The 22,266-nt window shown below is 33.5% G+C and overlaps 1 protein-coding gene and 1 long non-coding RNA gene across 2 annotated transcripts in view; one reads left to right on the top strand and one right to left on the bottom strand.

The window, feature by feature from the left end:
* Positions 1-1,068: 1,068 nt before the first annotated feature.
* Positions 1,069-22,266, top strand: part of LOC132698583 (LIM/homeobox protein Lhx2-like) — a 37,522-nt gene continuing 16,324 nt past the window's right edge. The window contains exons 1-2 of the mRNA XM_060664762.1: positions 1,069-1,399; positions 9,745-10,040. Coding sequence (XP_060520745.1) covers positions 9,787-10,040 — 254 coding nt within the window. The 5' untranslated portion in view covers positions 1,069-1,399; positions 9,745-9,786. The remainder of the gene's footprint in view (positions 1,400-9,744; positions 10,041-22,266) is intronic.
* On the bottom strand, positions 5,498-6,773 carry LOC132698584 (uncharacterized). The gene is made up of 3 exons (XR_009618399.1): positions 6,603-6,773; positions 6,238-6,405; positions 5,498-6,103 (listed from the first exon to the last, which is right to left on the bottom strand). It is a non-coding gene; the product is annotated as an uncharacterized LOC132698584 (long non-coding RNA).

Raw genomic sequence — 22,266 nt, 5'->3', positions numbered from 1 at the left:
TTTATCTCAATTTTAAAACATTTTTATTTTAAAATTGAGCTTAACCTATTTGAACCAAGTATTTTAGTTTTTCCGTGTGATGTTTGAATTATCACCTAAACTATAGTGTTCTAATTTTGCCATCATATCACAAATGAAGATTGGCTTATTAAAATTTATTCAAACTTGGCAAATGAGTAAATCCTACCGGTCGCTTTGCTATAAATACTCTCAAAAAGGAGAGAAAGCGCCTGCATCTAGAGATGAAAAAATACAAACAACAAAACAAATAGGTAAGTCTCATTTTCTTAGAATGACAAACATCAACAACGATTTATAATAGACACGCACATGAAGTGTAATACAATGATTATTCATTCAAAATAAAACTTCTCCATCCAAGAAAACTTAGTAGATATCATATTATTTGTTTTATAAATTATTAAATATGATCCAAATTATGGTAAAAGAAAATAGAATTGGTTATAGCTCTACCTCAATGAAATTTGCAGCATATATTACCAGAAAAGAAAACATTTCGGCATCTTTTCTTTGAACGTGCCAAAGATTTTGTCTATTATACTCAAACGAAGCGTTTCATTTTGTTAAAAGAAACGTAAATATTGAGAATTTGACATTTTTATATTAAAATGGAGCGTAACCTATTTGAACCAAGTATTTTTTTTTCGTGTGCTGTTTGATTTATTATCTAAACTATAGTGTTCTAATTTTACCGTCATATTTACTTCAATAACTGAAGATTGGGTTATTAAAATTTATTCAAACTAAGTACACGAGCCGATCATAATGTAATGTAATAAATGTAAAATGTACAATATTCGGGCGCCTAAAAATTTACATGGGATTTCATATGTTCCCTTCCGCAATGCCCGGTATAATTACCAATATACACTACACAATACGCCGCTAATTTTCACCTAAAAACATGCTAAGTACTAACTGGGTTTGTGTGATTTAACGCTGACAGTGCGACCTATTACCTCCCAACCGCTCGAGACCACTGCTTTCAGGCGACAAGGAGAGTGCCCAGTGTTGAAATCCTTGGCGCGATAGAAGAGTGGGGGGACAGTTATCATCGGTGTCGCGGCCCATTGGACTCGGTTTAATCGTCAACGCCAAAACGGGGCGTGGCCAGCGACCGTATTCTGACGACGGGCGGAGCTTGGTCAGCATCCCCGAGAAAGAGATGCAGAGCTCCCTTTTAGATGCTTCCCCGTGCCGTCGGGAAAGTGCAACGCACACACAGTGTGCCGCCGGCTCTTGTTCAGTTGTTTTTTTGGTGGTTTACTACACATCTTTTGCAGTTTACACGTTCCGAATCGATAGGTTAACAGTGGCCAGAAGTTTGGTGTGTTGCGGTGCGTTGTTTTGGGATATTTCTGCGTGGTCGGATTCGAAGGTGAGTCGGAGAACGCGGGTCGAAGTTATGAACGTCGGTTAAAGGTTCGGAGTTTCGCAAATCGGATGGCGAATTTTAAAAATACAACGGTCACCGGCGCATCCACCATAAGCTCGTTTTTTTTAATATATCCTATAAAATCGAAAAAATGGAAACTATATTTGGCCAAACTGAAAGGAATTACTCGTTTTATTACTATATATTTATGGATATTCGACAGACGGTCTATTTAATGTAACACCTAAAATCCTCGAATAAATTAAAATAATTTTGTATGAGGTGTATTTTCCCAAATTTAGGTGGGTGATATTGTTGTTGTAAAAACCTAAAAAAGGGTTTGTTGATGAAAAATGTATTCCACAACTAAAATAATGAATATCAGCCCATTCAATTTCTGGAGTGATTCTAAATGAAAGTTATATGAAAACAACTCCCACGTAGTGATTAGAAATCCTATTGTTAAATTTGTGATATCAGTTATAATAACTACTAAATTGTACTGATTAATTATTACAATACAGTTAAAGTTAGGTCCAACCTCCTATATGAAAAATAATTAAAAAAATTGTATTTGTTGTCTATTTTATGAGTAAGACTGTTTTTCTCCTCTTACTGTAAGAGGATAAAAAGTAAAACGTATGCCTCACAAAACTAGCTTAGCAACTTGAAAAACTATTACTAAATTAGTTAAATGATAGACAAATTGAAGTTCAAAGTAAAATTAATGTAAAAAATAACTCTAGGATTTCTGACGGATATGTAAGCAATAATCATCAAGGATTGGAATACTCATATGACAAGCATGAATTATGTGATAATGTGTTCAAACTCTGAGAAAACACTGATAAATTCTTATAATTTCTAGTGATCAAAACTATTAACTTGAAGTATTATTACTAAATTACACCGGTCTGCAAAAAAAATTTTTTTTCTCTCCTTGTTTTCATGCATGAATTGATCTTATTGTATGCTCTAAACACGGGATCTGATATACAAATAAGTAGCACACACCAAAACAATATTATTAAAGTATAAATTATTATAAGGAAATAAAAAAATGTGGCGGCTTGAGTTTTACAGTAAAAAATCCTAAATTATATTAACAAAACTAATAAATATCGTCAGTTATTTCATTGTGGAGTGATAGAATTCAAATTATTTAGTAGTTTTCTTCCTCTTCATAGATTCCCTTGGAGTTTTTCGGTGAATTGACCAACAGAAATCAGCAAGCATTGCTGCTGACCATTTTCCTTTGTCGTTTTTCAATTTGCATTATATCCTGATGAAACCTTTCACCATGCTCATCTGATACAGCTCCAAGATTTTCAGGAAAGAAATCTAAATGCGAGTCTAAACAATGGATCTTGAGTGACATATTGCATCCTAAACCTTTATAAGCAGAAAGTAGCTCCCGAATGATTTGTTGATAGTTGTCACTTTTTGCGTTCCCAAGAAAATTTCTTTCTTTTTTTTCTGCTTTGCTCAACTTCGAATCAAAAACCTCATCCTTCATGCGGACCTACAAAAATTCTTTGCTTCAATTTCGCGTCACTGATTCGAGGAAATTTTGTTTTTAAGTATTGAAAACCTGCACCATCTTTATTCATAGCTTTCACAAAGTTTTTTATGAGTCCCAACTTTATGTGAAGGGGTGGCAGAAAAATTTTCTCGCATGGCACCAACGGTTTATGAGAAACATTTTTAAGTCCAGGAGTCAAACTTTTGATGGCCAGGTTTTTACTTTGTAATGTTTGTCTCTTGCGCGGCTATCCCACTCACAAAGACAACAGCAAAATTTTGTGTATCCTCCTTGTAGTCCAGTCAGTATAGCGACAACTTTTAAATCAGCACAAATATTCCATGGGTATTGAGAATATTCAATTTTCTCAAGTAATACCTCAAGGTTTGCATAATTTTCTTTCATGCTTGTAGCTTATTTTTGAAGCATCAATAAAAAGTCTCCATTCACTAGAATGTTCTGGAAAACTTAGTTCTTGAAGCCCTGCAGCATCATTACAATATACCAAATCATCTTCTTTGGAGAAGTAACTTGTAAAACTTGCTTGCCTCGTACGAAAATATGAAACTCTGGTACTTTTAGCCAATAGATTCCACTGTTTTAACCTTGATCCGAGTAACTGTGCCTTAGATTTTGAAAGTCCCAAGTTTCTAACAACATTATTTAAGTCGCCTTGTTCGAGTAAATGAGGTTCTGTGGATGGACATGAAGATCCAGATAAAGTGTATGAAGATGAAGTACTATCAGAAAGAAAACTCGATTGAAATTGTAGACCTGAAATATTTTTATTTTCAGCCTTCTCACTGGAGGTGGAGTGTCTTTATCACGAGGAATTGGTCTCTTTGCAGATAGGACGTTCAGATAAACAATCTTATCTCTATTTTTTTCTCATGACTTTGAGGCTCTCTCTTTGGCAACCAACTTTTATCTCGCTCATCGATAGAAAATCCAAAATATAGCTTATAAGCTGTTTTAACCAGATCGGTCATGACATGTCGCTGCGGTTTATTCCCCACAAATGTAGCAAAAACAATCTCAGGAATTTTTACAAGTCCGTGGCATTTTGTAACCTAAAATCACATAAAATTAATTTTAAAACAACTTTCAAACTTCTATTTTATATTTATTGGCTTTACTTAAAAAAAAACTCAAACTACACATCAAATACTTAAATCCAATGTAGAGAACATGAACTTTATGCAAAACTTACCAAAATATTTGATATAAAAGGTAAACAATTAAACGACAAGTTTTCACTGAACTGTTGTAGTGTCGCAATGAATACTGCGCATGCGCTTATTTACTGCCATAAAAATCACCTTCGGCACTTCCCTCCTTTCTCTTACAACTCCCTGAAACTCATTTTTGTAACGTTGACGAATGAAAAAATTGAAAAAAAAAAACAAAATTTTGAAATATAAAAAAAAATCACGTTTGAAACATTATGTTTATCATAAAATTTTTTAAAATAGGATTTCATTGCCAACCAGTGTTTAAGTGATAAAAAAATTAACTTTAAAAGTAAGCTCCAAAATTACACACATATGTGAAAAATAACATCAAGATCTCTGACAGATATGTAAGCAAGCCTCATCAAGGATGTGAATACCCATATGATAAGCATGAATTATGTGATAATGTGTTCAAACTCTGAGAAAATTCTTACAAATTCTGGTGACAAAACCTATATTGGAAATATTATTACTAAATTATTTCAGTGATGAAAAAATTTAAGTTTAAGGGTAAAATTTCAAATGACACTAAGATATTTGGAAAATGACACCGAGATCTCTGACAGATATGTAGGTATACTCGTATAAAAGCATTGACCATTTGTTCTGAACTTTTTTCACAAAACACTGATAAATTCTTACAAATTCTAGTGACAAAACAAAGCAACGTGGAATGCTATTACTAAATTATTTAAGCGATAAATAAATTTAAGTATAATTATGGTCAGAAATAATACCAAGATCTCTGACAGCTATGTAGGTATCCATAACACAGATTTAAATACTCATATGATAAGCATGAAAGTGTTGAACATTTGTTCTGTACCTAGTCACTTAAAACAGCATTAATTACGTGATTAGGTGATCAGCCAAAACTGTGGTTATATTCCAACTTTCAGCTTACAGATTTTGAAGAAACGCTTATATATTCTTACAAATTCTATTGACCAAACCTAGCGACTTGGAATACTATTACTAAATTATTTAAACGATAAATTTTAAAAGCAAAATTAAAGTCAAAAATAACACCAAGATCTCTAAGAGGTAATCCTGATTAAGGATTTGAATACTCATATGAGGAAAGTATGCATGTAATGCAATAAGACTAATTATCATGCTGATAACAAATTCTAACGACAAACCCTAGCAACATGGAAGACTATTACGAAATTTACAAGTAATTTGCTTGTCTTCAGCAAAATAAACACAATTTGTGTGCTTGTCAAACTAATTTTGTAACATTTGCCAAAATTCTATTGGTAATTCACCTAAATTTAATATTATCTTCAAATGCTGCTGCAAGAGTTTTTGGTGATGTGATTTTTGAATACATGTGTATTCAAAAACTCGAATAAGTCTATTTTTACCTTTTGAACACTTAATAATAACAAAACATAGAACATTCTGTATAAATCGCATCGGTATGTATGTTTTGGCTTTCGCTATTTTTAAATATTAGAAATACTTGACCACGTTTCCATACTTCTGGATATTCTGGCCTATAAAATACGGCCCAAGGTATAGCCCCTTATTCATAACGGTAATTTCATTTTAATTAATCACTAACCAAGAAAAAATTATATATTTCTTCATTTTGATGCTTAACGAGACACCTCGGACATGCAAATCGCATTAATCGCTGCAGACAGGCGCAAAATTACCTCACATAAACAATCACCATTTCTACGAGCTTGTTTATATCGGCCGGTGATGTAGAATTGCCGTTAGAACTATTTAAACAGGCATTTTATGCAAACCCGCAGCGCCGTCGACAACGTAGACCGGTTAATTTGTTAATTGTCGATCGTAATTGCGCCTTCGCGGGGATTTATTGACTTTTAACAATGCCTTGCGTCATGTACCAATTACTTTGCCCTCGGAACTTCATTCGAGCGCCGTCCCGATTTATTCCTGCGTTTTTGAACCGTCCGAGACGCGTGTGAATACACAGGTCTAAAAAAATTAACCTTTTTGACAGGTGTTTTTATTTTGAAAACTATTCTATGCCTTTGTTTGTATCGCGAAAGGTTAAAGTAAAATAATGGAATCCTAGTTTAAAAAAAAGTAAAAAAAAACTTTACTCAGACCTTTTTGAGTGAAATCTTCGTCTTCTTCCCAGAAAGCTATAGCAGCAGCAGTAGTCCGCCATCATCGTTATGCTCCATCTCCATTTGTCTAATGCCCTGGTTAAGCCGCTCTTCCTGTTCTTCGCTAACTGCTCCGACATTTTCAGGACAATAGTTGAAATGTGAAAACTGCAATGACATTTTCAAACTCGTATTACAACCTAGACGATGAAAGTGTTGAAACATATTTTGAACAATAATTTCCCAGTTTTCGTTCTTTTTCAAGAAACTTATCAACTACTTCTTTGAATGAAACCCAGGCATTTTTGTCGACATTGGTCATTGTGTTTTGAAAATCCTTGTCTTTGCATAACTTTCAAAAATACCTTCTTTTATCTTGGCATCAGATATGGCTCGAGATTTCTCGCAAAAACATTTGAAACACACATTTTTGCTACCAGGTGTGGGTTTTTTTCTAGAGTCCGATGACTATCTCAAAGTCTTCTTTCTATATTTGTACGTTCTAGAACACTAGAAATACGCATAAACAGGTTACAACGCTGTATTGACGCTTCTGCCCCAACTCAATTGCTTTGCAGAGAAATCGAATATTATCCGGTGTTGCCAAATCACACTTAATTTCGTAAATATTAATGTCATAGATAGGTATATTAATAAAATACCTTTTTTGGGGTATATAAACAAATTGACGTGATAGAGCAAATAATCAAACAGCTTTTAAATATCAAAATCACTGTGGACTTGTGTTATGGGCGTTATGGGTGTTATTCCGTCTTCCATTTCGAAATTCGATTTTCAATTAAAATTATTATTTCGGGAAATGGTCGTAAACCAGTCTCGGGTATACCTGATACTGAATAATACTGAACGGAATAATAACAACGAAGACTGATAGCTGTAGATGTATGTAAAAGGAACAAAAGATATATGGATATAGAAAAAGAAGATTCATTGATACAATTAGAGCATTAAACCATATTTATTTTTCCTTATGTAAGTATAATTCAAGTTACATTGAAAATACGGTGTCGGCGTCACAGACAAAAGTTGTAGGCAAATGGCTTTTGCCTAGGCAAATATTTGTGAGTCATTTACCCAGGAAAATGTTATTTATACCACGGTAAACTGGACATGCTCGCACCATATTAATCGTCAGTATAGTCTCCGGTATCTGGGTGAATTTCTTCAGCTAAGTAGTCGCGGCGCCCGCTAAAACCCGGAAGTTGAGACTTCCTATCGACGCGACGGCGACGTTTCGAATTATTCGAACGGTCCGAGCTAAACGGCTATTAATCGTACATCAAAGTGGGTCTTAATTTTTATTCCACTTCGTTTTCTCTACAAAAAGCAGCGCGAAAGCAACTTCCTATCAGTTCACGTTTGGGTTCTCCCTTTGAAGAGTGCAGTGTGCGTGCGGATTTTGGTGAAATTCAGGTAATACGATGGTGCTAAATACTGCGAATTCACCCACCACTAAAACGGAAGCATTGGTGCATTATTTTAAATTAATACTTACGTAGTTAACGAATGGAAACTCTCGTGTTAAGACGGTGGTCAACAAACGCAGCGCCGTCTCCTGGCTTGGGAATGAACTAAGCGAAGTGCAAGCTGCAGCATTTTGATCCGTTCTTTTGTTCAAACATTTCCGTTTTTTTTTTCAAATACCAACTTCGGCTTGAAATTTCAACGGAAGGTAATCGTGTTTATCGGCTAATGTTTCAAACCTTCCCCTATCGCCTCCACAATTCTTGACTGCGAACGGATGTTTTTAAACATTTGAAACAAAAAATTATTGACCAAATCGGCCAAGAGCAAAAACAATTTTTGAGATCTTGAAATGGTTACCAGAGGGCCATCTTGAATTTTAAAACCCGTTTTGTGCGAAGTTTTCTTGTATTTATGATAGAGTGAACACCGCTTTAAAGCTTAAACAAATTCAAATCTATTGTGTTAGATGCTTTTTATTCTTTTATCTCTAAAAGGAAAGTAGTGAGGATGCAATGTGCAAATAAGGGTCCAACAACTCAGTGAAAACCGCATCTCAATATATTTATCCTAACGTAAAATATGTTGTTTTTAAAATACCATGGACATTATTACTACTGATACTGATATCCTTATTTGTTTTCAAATATTGGGTCTTATCACTTTTTTAAATAAAAAATTGTCATTCATCAATATTGTTAAACACTAACTTAAGCATTTCCCTTGACTTGATATTTTTATTTTTTATTATATTAGGAATTATTTTGCTTGAAATTAATAACAACAACAATAATAATAATAATAATAATAATAATAATAATAATAATAATAATAATAATAATAATATAATGGTTTTTGATTCCAATAATCAAAAAGTCAATAACTAACAAAAGCAAATCAATTTAGAAACAGGTGAGGTTCAGTTCAGTGGCGTATCACTGACCTGTTCTTCCTATCAACCTGTCAAGTCTTAAGATTTAGTTTCAGGAGGATTTTGTTCCAATAGAACTGAAAGAGACAGTTGTAAGGGCAATAACGATAAAGAAAGGGCTATATTGCAGTGAGCTTGCTCTCATTTTTTTCCAAAATTTATACAAAAGCTTTCAAAAACTACTAATAATCTCCTATTCTTGATATTCTTATCAATAGAAAGTCAGACCTTGCACTGAGTCACTCTGTTTATAGACAAGCTACGCACACACACCAGTACCACCACACCACATCATCATCCGGCTCAAAAATCATCAATTATCAACTCTCTTGTTTACAGACCGGTAAAACTATCTCAACCCCAGCCACTGAACCCAGAATTAAAACATCTTACATCTGTTCTCCTCTCTAATAACTTCCGCATCACAAAATACACTTCACCACAACCTTCCAAAGCGAAGCAACCCTACACTTGCCACTGTTTTCCTTCCTTGCATCCAAAATATCACTGACCAGATATCCAAAGTTCGTAAGAGATATAACGTCAAAACCAGATTTATCGCATGTCCAAAAATCTCATCATCTTCGATCCGTCAATGACGTACCAGGAGTTTACAGCGTTCCATGCATATGCGGCATTGGAGAGAGTGGACGAAATATATCAACTAGAATCAAAGAACAACTTAAGGCAGTTGCCGAACACAATAACGAAAACGAAATCTATACTATAGAAACAACCAAACAATCTTAACCGCAGCTCATGTCTTCACCTTTTACCAATATGAGAGTAGAATACAAGCCAGTTTCAGTTAATTTCAGTTTCAGTCAGCAATTTCGATTCATCTTCAACAGCCGCAGCAGGAAATCTGAAAATAAAACAAATCGCCCATTATCAAAGAGACCTTTTGGAGATAATATTTTTTGAATTATCAATACCCAAACTTGGCAGTTCCACTGAATGGGTTGACATGTACCATGAAAAGTAGCTATTTAATGTTTATTAAAATTTATGATCACTTTCTAGACTCAACTACACTTACAGACTTAAACTACACTTAAACTTAGGGTTTATTGATATTTCTTCCATTACAGATTGATGGAAGTGACTGAACTCATTTCGCCGCACTCAACGACATGTTAAAAGAGCGCGAAAGTTTGGATAGAGGCACGTCCTCGCCATGTTCGAGCATCGGGGGCTCCTCGGTGGTCGAGGCTTCCTGTTGCGCCGGTTGCGGGGGCAAGATTCAAGATAGGTACTATTTGCTAGCGGTGGACAGGCAGTGGCACGCATCTTGCCTGAAGTGTTGTGAGTGCAAACTACCTCTGGACACCGAGCTTACGTGTTTCGCTAGAGATGGGAATATTTACTGCAAGGAAGATTACTACCGGTGAGTGGTAGTACTTTCCCTTTTGCGTATATGTTGTGTATTATATTTTATCGCCATTCTTACACAGTTTCCTAGCCCCTAGTTACTGGGTTCTCATAATGTTACTGACATTTTTTTGCCAACTATTTTGAGTTCATTTTGAACCAATTTTGGTAGCGGCTGCGGAAAATAGATGTTATTATGCTTCGAGACCCACCCTCACTATTGTTTTACATCAGTAATACCAGCTAATCCTAAAAATTTAGAAACAAAAATTTTCCAAGCAAGAATATATAGGTGAGTAATGTCAAGAATTTGAAAAATTAAGGAATTTAAGGAATTCATGCATTAATAACAAAGCGAACATTCCAACATATACAATTTTGAAAAGAGATGGAACCCCAAAAAGAGAATCTCCAGTAATTGCTGAATTTCCAAAGGCAATTAAAAGCTTAAATAATTTATGTGGTGTCAGAAGATAGAAACACAGCTGGTCTTTAATTATAATAATATAATCAATTAATCAATCGACATTAATATTGATTACTTGGACGTTGTAGAGCGTGAGAGGAATATTAGCAAATATTGATAATTATAATAGTTATAACAATAAATAAATTGAGGAACATCAAAATAATTAACAGACGGGAGTGAAAACAAAAATACTTATTGGATTGTCAACGGGTGTTTGAAAAAGATGAATTATCTATTGAGAAATCAATGCTAATGAACTCTTGCCTACTGCCGAAAGAATGACATTCTTAAATTAATCAACTTGTGAAACAAATGTAACAAATAAGTCTTTTAAAAGAATTTTGCAGTTTTTAGAAGAAAACCTAGTTTTTCTCCTACTAAATGAATAAATAAATAGTAAATAAATAAGAAATACTTCGATCTGAGGTCCAGGAAGGTATTCAATTGAACATTTGATAAAATAGGGGGCCTATTAATCTATTTACTTTATTTCTATTTACTTTATTTCTTCTAAGTTTAAAGTTATGTACTGAAATCGATATCTGCAAATTTGGAGCACTTATTATGTTTTTTAATATTGCACCGAATATTGCGAATACAATATTACAATATACAATACTTAAAAACCGTATATACAAAAGTTTAAGCTGTCTATATGGGCTATATCGTCATATATAAGAAACTGACATCTAAAACACAGATTTGAAATTATTGCCAATCTTCAATAATAGTCGTTTCCTCTTCGTCTACTGGTTGAAGAATTTTGTTGGTCTTGTAAACAGTTTTTGAAAAATGGTTTTTTTTGTAGACACTTGCACACGCGATTTTTCATTTTTTTAAAATACTTCCCGACCCCCCAGCCCCCCGTTTTCAATAGGTTCCGTCACGGGGCAAGGCTGCATATATGTGTTAAACATGAAGTCGATCGCTTTAAAACATATCGGCGTCAGATCAGGGCCATTACTTACAAGCTAATCTATCTCGTGGAGGGTTAAAAAGGCAAATTTCGAAAGTTATTTAGGAAAAACCAAAAGACGAGAACGGACAAACAGACAAATTTTTTTATTTTCGAACGGTGATCATTTCTGTACCCACGGCGATCCCGTAGGACTTACCGTTACCGGGATATAAAATTTTTATACTTGCGAAAATTCGATTTCATCGATTTTCGAAAGTAACAAGATTTGCAGTCCTTCCTACGGGTCGATTATAGAGTATACTCACGGTTCACAAACTGAAAAAATTTTTTTTTATTGAAAATATATATTGCAACATATGCATACATTGAAAGGGCAAGAGTGCAACAAAACTAACATAAGTTAGTTTAGTTGCTTTTACACTTATTCCGGGAAAAAAGAACATTTAACAAAATAAAAAAAAACTATGTAATCAATATCAAGACAAAAATTCACGAAATTAACCACATACCTAAACACTACAAACATGGAAATAGACCAACAATTCAGGATCATGATATTAGAGGAGAGACTTTAAAATGTATCTCAATCAGAAAGGTTTTTCCATGTATTTCCGGAACGCTCTACTTCCATTACATTTTAGTCCCGTGAAGTTGTAAGTATAGGCAAGTCGCTTGTTTTCAAACCACTTTTCGAAAAAACAAACAAGACGGTTTAATGCATACGAAAATATTCAACACGCGGGACCCTCGAGCTGCCGAAAAAAAATATATAGCTTCGTTGTATGTGCATCTTCCGCGAGACAAGCAGCATAATTCTCACACGAGATAAAAACCAGTGCCGGCGTGTTCGAACCATAAATTTCCGCCGATCCTAATTAATTGAAACCTTCGAAAATCGGGGGAGAAAAAAAGACGAGAGTCGAAAAACACATAAAGAACATTCCTTCGGGTGCACAAAATGGAACCAATTAGTTGAAATTGATATTCTTTGTCCGCGAAATTCCAACATTGTAAAATAGGCGCGCCAGCTCAGTTCGCATTTGGCGGCTATAAATTTGTGATGGACGTTTCCAAGAATGGCGGCGTCAAAAAATAATTAGGCAATTTTTTGTTCGTTCAACGGACGGAAAGAGTACCAAATTGCACATAAAAGAATAACATTTGCATTGACCATGCTTGAGATCACTAATTTTCATGATAAATAAGTAAACGTTCTAAGAACGGTAAATAAAACATGTGCCACGTCAAAAAATGGATAAAGGAAGGAAGTGGAAAAGATTAAGATGGCGATTGCGTGGACCAATTAGGAGACAAAGACGTGGACAAGGAAAGGAGACCTGGAGAAGTGCTGCCCAAAAGGGTTTATGAGTTATTCAGTTTCAGTTTTTATTTTTTACATTTTTGTTTTTCTGGTTTTGATTTTAAGGTGTTCACGTTTTTGTTGGCTTTAATGGTTTCTGTTAATTGCTTCGTTTTTTGTAGATTACGATAGATAACATGCTCTATCTAATGACATTTAGAAAAGTCCTATCGTTACATGGTGGCATCGGAAACAACCACAACGTCAATTTCAGTTTCATCTGTTATCCCTTGATGTAAAACAATTATCAAGTCTTCATCCAGTGCCATTGAAATTGCAAAAAGTTTCGTCAAAATTTGTTAAAAAGATTTTTTGATAAAATAAAAAAAAACGAAATACCCTATAAAATTCGAAAGGAATTTGATCTTCTTCTAGAGGCTTGCGGTTTGCGGGTCATGGTGCTACTTTTTTGAGAAACGAAAGATACCGTCCACATTCAAAATGGAATAGCTACTACTGAATATTACTTCTTCAATTTTATTAAGGCATTTAATTTGTTAATTAAATATTATGGGAGCCAACTAATAATTTCGAAATGTTGAAAAATATAACATGAATTTGCACAGAACAAATTTATTATGTAGACAATACAATAACAAAATATTTGCTTAGTTTTGGTTAGTTTCGCCTATTCGCAAATGAAATTACTGAATTCTTGTAGAAAAATTGAAGATAGTGTTGGCGTTCCAAAATCTACGGCGCAAGAAATTTTAGACTAGCACAAACTTTTGCAATCCCACATTCCAAATCCTCCTTCCCCTGGGATTTTTAAAAAAATTTCAAGTTTTTTTAGGGTATTATATGATAAAAAGAATTATGTGGGAAGGGAAATGTGAAAATTAAAAAGGAAGGAAGATGATCTTCGATTGTAACACGTGGAAAGAACAAGAAATGGAGAGGGTGCATAAAAACTAATTAAGTACTGAGTAAAGGAAAAACTTAGAAGTTAGGAAATAAAGCCGTTAAATTCAAGCATTTAAACAGTAGGGGATGATTAATTAGATAGAGCGATAGCAAAAGGACGCGAATAAGCAAAAAAAACGTCACAAAAATCAAACGTAGACTCAAAATGCAAAGAACTACGCCAAGCCAAGAAGCATTACCTACTAGTCCTTCTTATAGGGAAATATGTTGGGAATAAAAGTTGATTGTTAGGGTTACGAAGGAGGAAATTAATAGCGGAGATAAGTATTGGTTAAAAGAAGACATAAAATGTCAGTGTGGAACTGAAAATAAGATGTAGGTTTGGTGAAAACAAATGGGTAACAAAAAAAAAAGCTTAAGGGAGAAAGGAGAAAAAGAAAATTAAGCAATCTTCGACTTTTAGTATAATTTATTTACATATCTATAAAATGATATAGTATAGAAATATAAAGAAGGCAGTTTAGGTATGGAAATGAAGAGCGAATGATAGAGGATAGGTATGTGTTGAAAGAGGTGAGAAAGTATCAAAGCGAGCAAGGGGAACCATGAATCAATAAATTAGGAAAAGACAACTAAGAAAGTTTTTAACCTTATCTCTTGTTATTATTACGATTATTAATTTAAATAAAGCAGTTTGACTAGTAAAAAGTATGTGGCTTCCTATAAATAAAAATCGACAGTTATCCAAACCTACTTCCCCCACTCCCACCCTATTCTTACTTCTGGTTTCGTTCACGTAATATCGTCTTGCTTTATACAAATTTTATTCACAATGTCGCATTCTAGAAAATCGACGTTTTTTGCTTTTCCACATCGTAAAAGGCACGCCCGTAGCGGGGTTATCGTGGCCCATCGGACGAACGTCCGTGCATAAATAACGAGCATCATAATAATTATTTATGCACTATAACATTCAATCCTACGTCAAGTCAACTGCACATGGTCTCCTTCCCATGGGCTCGCCGTTATCTTCCACCGGCGATGACGACAACCACGAAAATATTGTGAAAGACCCGAATAAAGGAAGCTAAACAAAAATTTCTTCCAATTAATTTAACAATATTATCGTTTGGGCCCGGACGCGCGCGGAATTTTAATAAAGAAGAATGTCCGACCTCATTATTATTTTTTTCCTTTCTGTTACGTAACGGGTAGGAGACGTTTCGCCTGTATAAATTTTGAATGGAAAAGGAGAGATAGCGATCGGTGGATTCTTTCCCTGGAAATATATTCAGGACGCAAACTACGCCGTTCGTTAAAAAAATCCGAATTTAGTACAGCGTGGCCGAATAATAATAGTTTTTACTGGGATATTTTGAATTATTGCACAAAATATAGACGAAGTTACCTAATACTAATACAAACTAATATAGTCACACCTCTCAAACTATTGATCTCAGCTACCCAACATTAACCGAATATTACAATAATATTGAAACAACGAGCTATAATAACAATAAATAATAATTTGTTTAGGACAGAGGCTTTTGTAATTCCAATAAATGGACATTAATTTTTTTCCTAAATACTAGAATTGATCCAGATTCAAAATATTCATTATAATATAAAGAATATTAATATATAATATAATGTACAATAAAAAGAACCATAAACGAATCGGGCACAGCTGATCTGGATTTTCTGTAACCTGGATTTATCAGCAACGGCTAAGAATGGATAATATAATGGAAGACAGTATACAACTTTATGCTTCAGAGAGTTTTTTCGTAGTATAAAATTCAATATATGTTTATTTGCATATAGCGTTGTGAGGGATCTATAAGTCTTTTTACGTAAATTAAAAATGTGGCCACTATATCTCAATGGACTATCCATTATCACCATTTGCTTCATTTGTAAATTTAAGATCTTTATTTTCCAATTAAATAGCTTCCATGGGGACCAAATAGCATAATTTGTATTTTTTTTTAGAACTTAGCTTAAGGTTGTGTTTTTTTAACATATTGAGAAAGACTTTTAAGGTCCATACTAAGATTAGTTTCGATATTATCAAAATTGAGTTAAATGTGTGTAACAGCTTTGTTTCATTAGCGTATAAATAAAGTTGAGGAAATTTGGCCTCCATAGACATATCAAATGTGTACAACACATACGACAGAGGTCTAAGAAGTGAACCCTGCGGCACTCCTGAAGTAACGTTACCCAAATCTGATATATCGCTATTCGTTTAAACGAGCTACTGCCTATTATTTAAATACGACTGGAAAAAAGATACACGTCGATCATTTTTATCCAATTTTTTTTGTTATTTGATCGTTAATATGCAGTAAAGCAGTAAACCTGCTATGTTTTGGCTGAAAAATGGTTTGACGGAATTATATTATGACTAGTTGTATACGAATGTACATCATATGGATGCAAAGTACCCACCCCCACACCTTTTTGCTTCTCGTCTTTGTAAAATGTCAGTAGCTGAAGTTTTTTGTTTAAACTTTATACTTGTCAGAGGGTTTTTATGTTTCGGGCTTAATATCGCCGGCTTGTCCTTCGACTGCAGTTTCAGAAAAATCATTGTTAATATACTTCAGGGCCTGCGATGCCTTGTCTTTTATAGAAAACCTCTCGTCATTCATTTGATATGTACCATTAATCATTCAACTTTTTCCTTGTTTTTCAGATTGTAAATTCTGGATTTAATTTCATAAATTTCCCTTATTTCGTATCTAATTCTAATTAAGTATCTACGGGGGAAAATGCGGCGGAAAATATCTGGATTGATCTCCAAAACAATGTCCCGTGTACTAATTTACGAGGTATGTTCAAAAAATAAGGTGGCTTTCATAATTGGACAGGCTAAGTACATTCGATTTTGGATATTTTTTTTTGTTATGTTTGTGTGCGATTTTCTGTTGTCAAAAAAAAATGGAGCAAAGATTTGCATAAAATTTTGCGCAAAACAAAACCACAATCATGCCTCAGCCACCATATTCACCGGATATGACACTTTTTCCTCTTCCTAACACTCAAGAAACCTATGAAAAAACAAAAATAGCTGGAAGTTATCTAAGCTGGGTATACCAGAAAGTACTTATCAGAAGTGCTTCGAGGATTAATTTTGATAAATAAATATATACATTTTGATAAAACTTAAAGGTCACCTTACTTTTCGAACACACCTCGTATATTCCAATTACTTTCTTGAAAGCTTCAAATGAAAAAATGAAAAACTGTTTTGACTGTAGAGTGCATAATAAATTTCTACTATGCTCACAACTATTCGAGATTACTGTAAGTAAAAAAAGTCCTAAGGTGTATTGCTCTCTTCCGGGAGTTTAAAATAATGCCTTTAGCGTGTATATACATATTAGAAGTTTGTTTACCGGTATTTGTCTACAATAGACTGTCCCCAGAGCTAAAGATCAGTAGTAATGTAAACATTTTTATAGCCAAACTAAAGTTTTTCCTCCTAGAAAACTGTTTTTATAATTTAAACGAATATTAATGTTTGTCATCACTGTATTTTTCTACTTTTTCATAAATTTCTATTACATAAATTTTGACAAAATCCATAATACACTGATTGTATTCTAGATATGTGGGATAATAAAGATATCTTTATTATTATTATTATATTTAGTTTATCTCATTCATCTATTTAAGGTTAAGTTTCTCATTTATAATCTGAAGAAAAACTTACATGTCCGTGTGTGAATGCATAAGATGTAATACAGAGTGAGGTGACCACCTGATCTTCGGCGTTTTTACTCGTTCTTGTTTTTTGTATAATAATTTATTTATGTTATTTATTATTTTATTAATTTATTATATGTTATTATATGTTGTAAAAATTCATATTTAAATATTCTCGCACTGGTTGAGTAAAAACAAATAAGTCATTGAAATGAGGTCTCTTTTACTTGATGAAAATCCATTTATCAAAATAAATAAGAACTAAAAGTTCAAGTTTTCACGAAATTATATATTTTGACAAAGACAGGGTGTTGTCAAAATATATTATTTCGTGAAAATCTAAACTTTTAGTTCTTATTTATTTTGACAAATAAGTCATTTTGAAGGAATTGCAACTATTGGGCTCCAGTAAAATTTTGATAGAAGAAATAAGGTTCAATAATTTTTTTATTCATAATTCCTGCCGAAACATTTATTTTTTCTAGATATTGTGCATGATTTTCTCTCATCCATTGTGGATTATTTACCCTTGCATTTAAACAAAACCTGACTTTATCACTAAACGGTATCTGACAATGAAAAAACTATAGTACAGTTGCACAATCCACCATAGTTTTGGTTATCATCATTATTTGAAGCTACTTCAGAAGATGCACATTTGCAATTTGTTTAAGATTGCGTTCTCATTAGTTTTCGACAACCTGACCGCAGGCGATCTTTTACATGTCCTACTTCTTGGTATTTTGAATGGGTCTTTCTGAATATTTTCCGTTAAACAAACAACAAACTTCTTCTTGGGGTCTCCATTTGTCTCCATATCCAATGAAAATTAAATATTGTTTCATTCGGATTCATTTGTTTAATAAACCGAAATGTAATTGTGCCAGTGTAGCAACATCACGGTAACTAGCTACTTATCTGATGATTTCAAAATTAAATTTTTGATTTTTATTCGTTTGTTCTTTAAAAGTAAGAGGAGTGCTAGAATTTTTCTTCAAATCTATTGTCTGGTTTTGAAATGAATTTGTTCCATATTTTAACCGATTACTTTATGCTATAATGTATTTTTTTCCAACTACTTGGTTAAATATTCATTTTAAATACCATAACTAGCGGATGAAGTGTCACAAACATTTCGTTTCAATGTTTCACTTCACCGATTTAACCTGACGCAACAATACAACTTGATTTCCTTACTTTATTACCCAAAGACTTCTGCTTTCGATCTTCCTGTATAATTTCCAATAACCATGATTCTTATGACAAGCTGTTCGTCATATGTATGGTCCAAAAATATGTAGCAAAATAATAAACAAGATGATTAATGTTGAGTTTTATATTATAAGCTTCGGTAACTCTTGAAAATTCTGTCTATAATCTACATTTTAGACCTATGTGAAATAAATGAAACATTTTCTGAATTTTCTGAATTTTGAATTGACAAAAGACACGGTGTTGTCGAAATAATTGTCATGTCATAATATATAATTTCGTGAAAATTTGAACTTTTAGTTCTTATTTATTTTGATAAATGGATTTTCATCAAGTAAAAGCCACCTCAGTTCAACCATTACATAAGGTTAAATTTTATCAGGATATTTAGGGTGATACGAAATGTGATATTTTTTAAAGCTTTAACAAGTGGTTTTTTCAAAATTTCATACTTTATAGATTGAAATTGTTGTTTAAATAGTTCAATGAGCGGCGTCTTCCTATTTTATTAAAAAAACAACAATTGCACTTTGCAATTTATTCTATACAATTTCCAGCGTACTCGATTCAATCGTATATCTCGTGCGTTAAACCTTGTGGGAAAGGGAAGCCTGTCAGATTTCCTGATACGAGTTGTGAATCAATTTCGAAAGGAAACCAGGCCTGATCGATGACGAGATACCTTTTGTCACTAGTAAAATGTCTTATCTTCGTTCATCCTGACGCGGAGCCACAAAAACATTATTTATGGCGACAGTCTAATTCAAATCAATACAAACATTTATCGTTAAATTGTTTATAATTCCATAGCCGTAATTGCTGCATCATTTTTACTGCATCTGCTAATCTTCTAAACATTTTTTCAATTTAACATCCTTTTTTGGTTCTAGATTGAGTCGGGAAAGTGACATTTCGGAAAAGTAATCTACTACAAAATACTTTGTGGACTTTCTGGAGTTAAAGATATATGAATTTTTAAATTTAAGACTCAGTCATTCGGTGCACTTAGGAAACGCTAATTCAGGCGAGTCTCTTAATATTGTAAATATATTTGCAAGTTACGGGTTCAGTAGAACTGTAACCGAATACACTCGAATCCATAATCCATATGCAAATGCTATCTATACCTTTTTGCAACTTTCCTCCATCTTTTTTCTACACACTTTGTTTTGAGAGTGAAAGTAACATAAATGAATTTCAGGTTGAAGTATCTAGGGTGGACTGGCAGTTTTTGTTTGACGGTGTTGGTACAGCTGAAGAGCAATTTGACTTGTTCTATAAATATTTTCAGGAATTGTTTGACTCGTCTATCAAAGATGCATGCACAGGGCCAACAGAGCCAAAAAAATTTATTTTATTTATTTAATTTATAATTACCGTGGAATATCACTTCTATTGATTTTTTTCAAAATATTCAAAAATTGTTTTTACGTGCGGCTCGATGCACTTCTAAAAAAGTAGCAATGTTTCTCGAATTCTCAGTTTGATTTTCCCAATGGATTATCTACTCAGTTTAGTTTCCTTATCTGAATAATAAAACATTATGTTATGTTCTTTGACTTCAAGCGAGCTTTTGATGTGCTTAATGTTAATTTGTTGTTGAATAAGCTAAATAATTGCGGTATATGGGGGAATAGTTACGCCTGGATAAAGTCGTTTTTGAAGGGCCGTGACCAAAAAGTAGCCCTTAGAAGTGATAGTTCTGTGATTAGATCCTCATCTAAAGACCTTTTTTATGTATAATATTTATTAATGATATATCTGATTCTTTCCCAGACAATTATGTTTCGATGGCAATGTCATCTAGGAGTCTGGAAGATCTTACGTTCTTGGCCACTAGGGCAGTAAGTGGTATGACCCGATATTGTGAGCGTAACGGAATTTGATTGAACGGGACAAAGACTGAGATGGTGTTGTTTTCGCTTGCTTCTTGCTTATCTTAGGCTATTATAGGCTGAGGCAATTCTTCCAGAGCTAGTGAAGTGAGGTGAAGGTGAAGGTGAACAAAAACGTATTGCTCTTGGTCTGTGGTATAGGTAAAGAATTTATAAGATTTCTGAAGAACGGGTTTAAATGTAAAGAACTGGTTTATAATTTTTTATTTTTTTTCACTTTGTTAGTTCATTATTCTTAGCACTCTCCGTTGTAATGAGAAGACATGAGAGCTTGAAGGTGCACGAGCCCATGTCAGGGGAATTAGGGCATAATATGCCGATTTCGGTATGTCAAAGTTTACAATGTTTACTAATTATCTTACAGCGAAGATGCTTTTGAAGATCTTGTCAGTCAGAAAGTTTTCGCGCTCCCTCCAGTCCAGCTTCGCATCCATTCTAACACCAAGAAATTTTGTTTTGTTACAATTTGTAGCTTCATCGACACGCCTACTAGAAAAAATCATATTAACTATTTTGGTTTCATTTAAGGATGACTTATTGCCCTAAAAACCATTGCCTATTGATATAGCTGTGTCATCAGCAAGTGAAGTTGTTCTAGACTTCTCAGAGTTCTTGGTGTTTGTGGATGAAATGGGTTGATAAATGTCGTACGTATTTTATAAATAAAACTGGACCCCGAGCTGAACCCTGAGGGACCCCGTTCACCACCCTCAAAACTTGCTTGTCCACATGCTACATATTGATATCTCTCACTCAACTATGACCATATTTAAATCAAAATTATTTTTTTCGATTTTATTAATGTCGAATGAGAAACCCTTTTTTATATTTTAACGTACTTTTATTATCTCCGTTAATACGTTTACTAAAGCCGGAGATGTAGATTTATTCCTTATTGGTTTTCGTAAAGTAGATTGTTTCGTGATATATTTTCATTTTCATATTTTCGTTTCAACAATATTCGAAAAAATAGGTATTAAAAACGAAGGTCTCAAATTGTTGAGTGTTAATTCTCCGCCTTTATGTATTAGCTTGGAGATTTTAAGCACATCGGCACATTTTAATAATTTGGAACAGATATTAAAGTGATCAAAGCTACATTTATTTTTTAAAATATCGACAATGTCCTTCATTTTACTGGTGTCTATTGGGTACTCTCCCTATTCTGCCTATCACCGTGTTTAAATCTATATTTATTTGTTCACTTTAATACATACGAGGTGTGCTCAAAAAGTAATGTGACTTTTGTAAATGGGCGGACTACATATACTCGATCTTCGATATATTTTTTTGTTATGTTGATACACATGATAAAAAAGAGTTTTCGATTGCTTAAGGATATTAAGTTCTTTGTTGTAATTTTCAGTTGAGAGTGGCGTATTAAGAAGGGTGATTTGAGCTGTTATGTATGACTGTGTCCGTGTGTGAAGGTTTATGATATATTGAAAAATCTAATTTGTTTTGCACTTTCGTAATAGTTAAGTCTAAAAAATTAATAGTGTTATCCTGTTCAATCTCGACAGTGAATGTTATACGATTATGTATTGAGTTAATGTAATTTAAAAAAGAATTCAATCGTCTGTCCGTTCCAACAAAGCACGCAAAGACATCGTCCACATATCTATACCACCATAAAAAACTTTTACTTAAATTATGTTCTAGTATGATATTTTCCGAATTATCCATAAAAATCTCGGCTAACAAAGGACTAAGTGGGTTTCCCATAATCAAACCTTCTTTAGAGATATAAATCTGTCCATTAAATTCAAAATAATTTTGATCTAAAGATACTATTAAGCAATCTAATAAACC

This window comes from Cylas formicarius, unplaced genomic scaffold, assembly GCF_029955315.1.
Source record: "Cylas formicarius isolate icCylForm1 unplaced genomic scaffold, icCylForm1.1 PGA_scaffold_2__14_contigs__length_35257938, whole genome shotgun sequence".
In the NCBI taxonomy this organism is placed as follows: Eukaryota; Metazoa; Arthropoda; class Insecta; order Coleoptera; family Brentidae; genus Cylas; species Cylas formicarius.
Note: the sequence above shows the minus strand (reverse complement) of the source record. Positions and strands in the feature narration are given on the sequence as shown.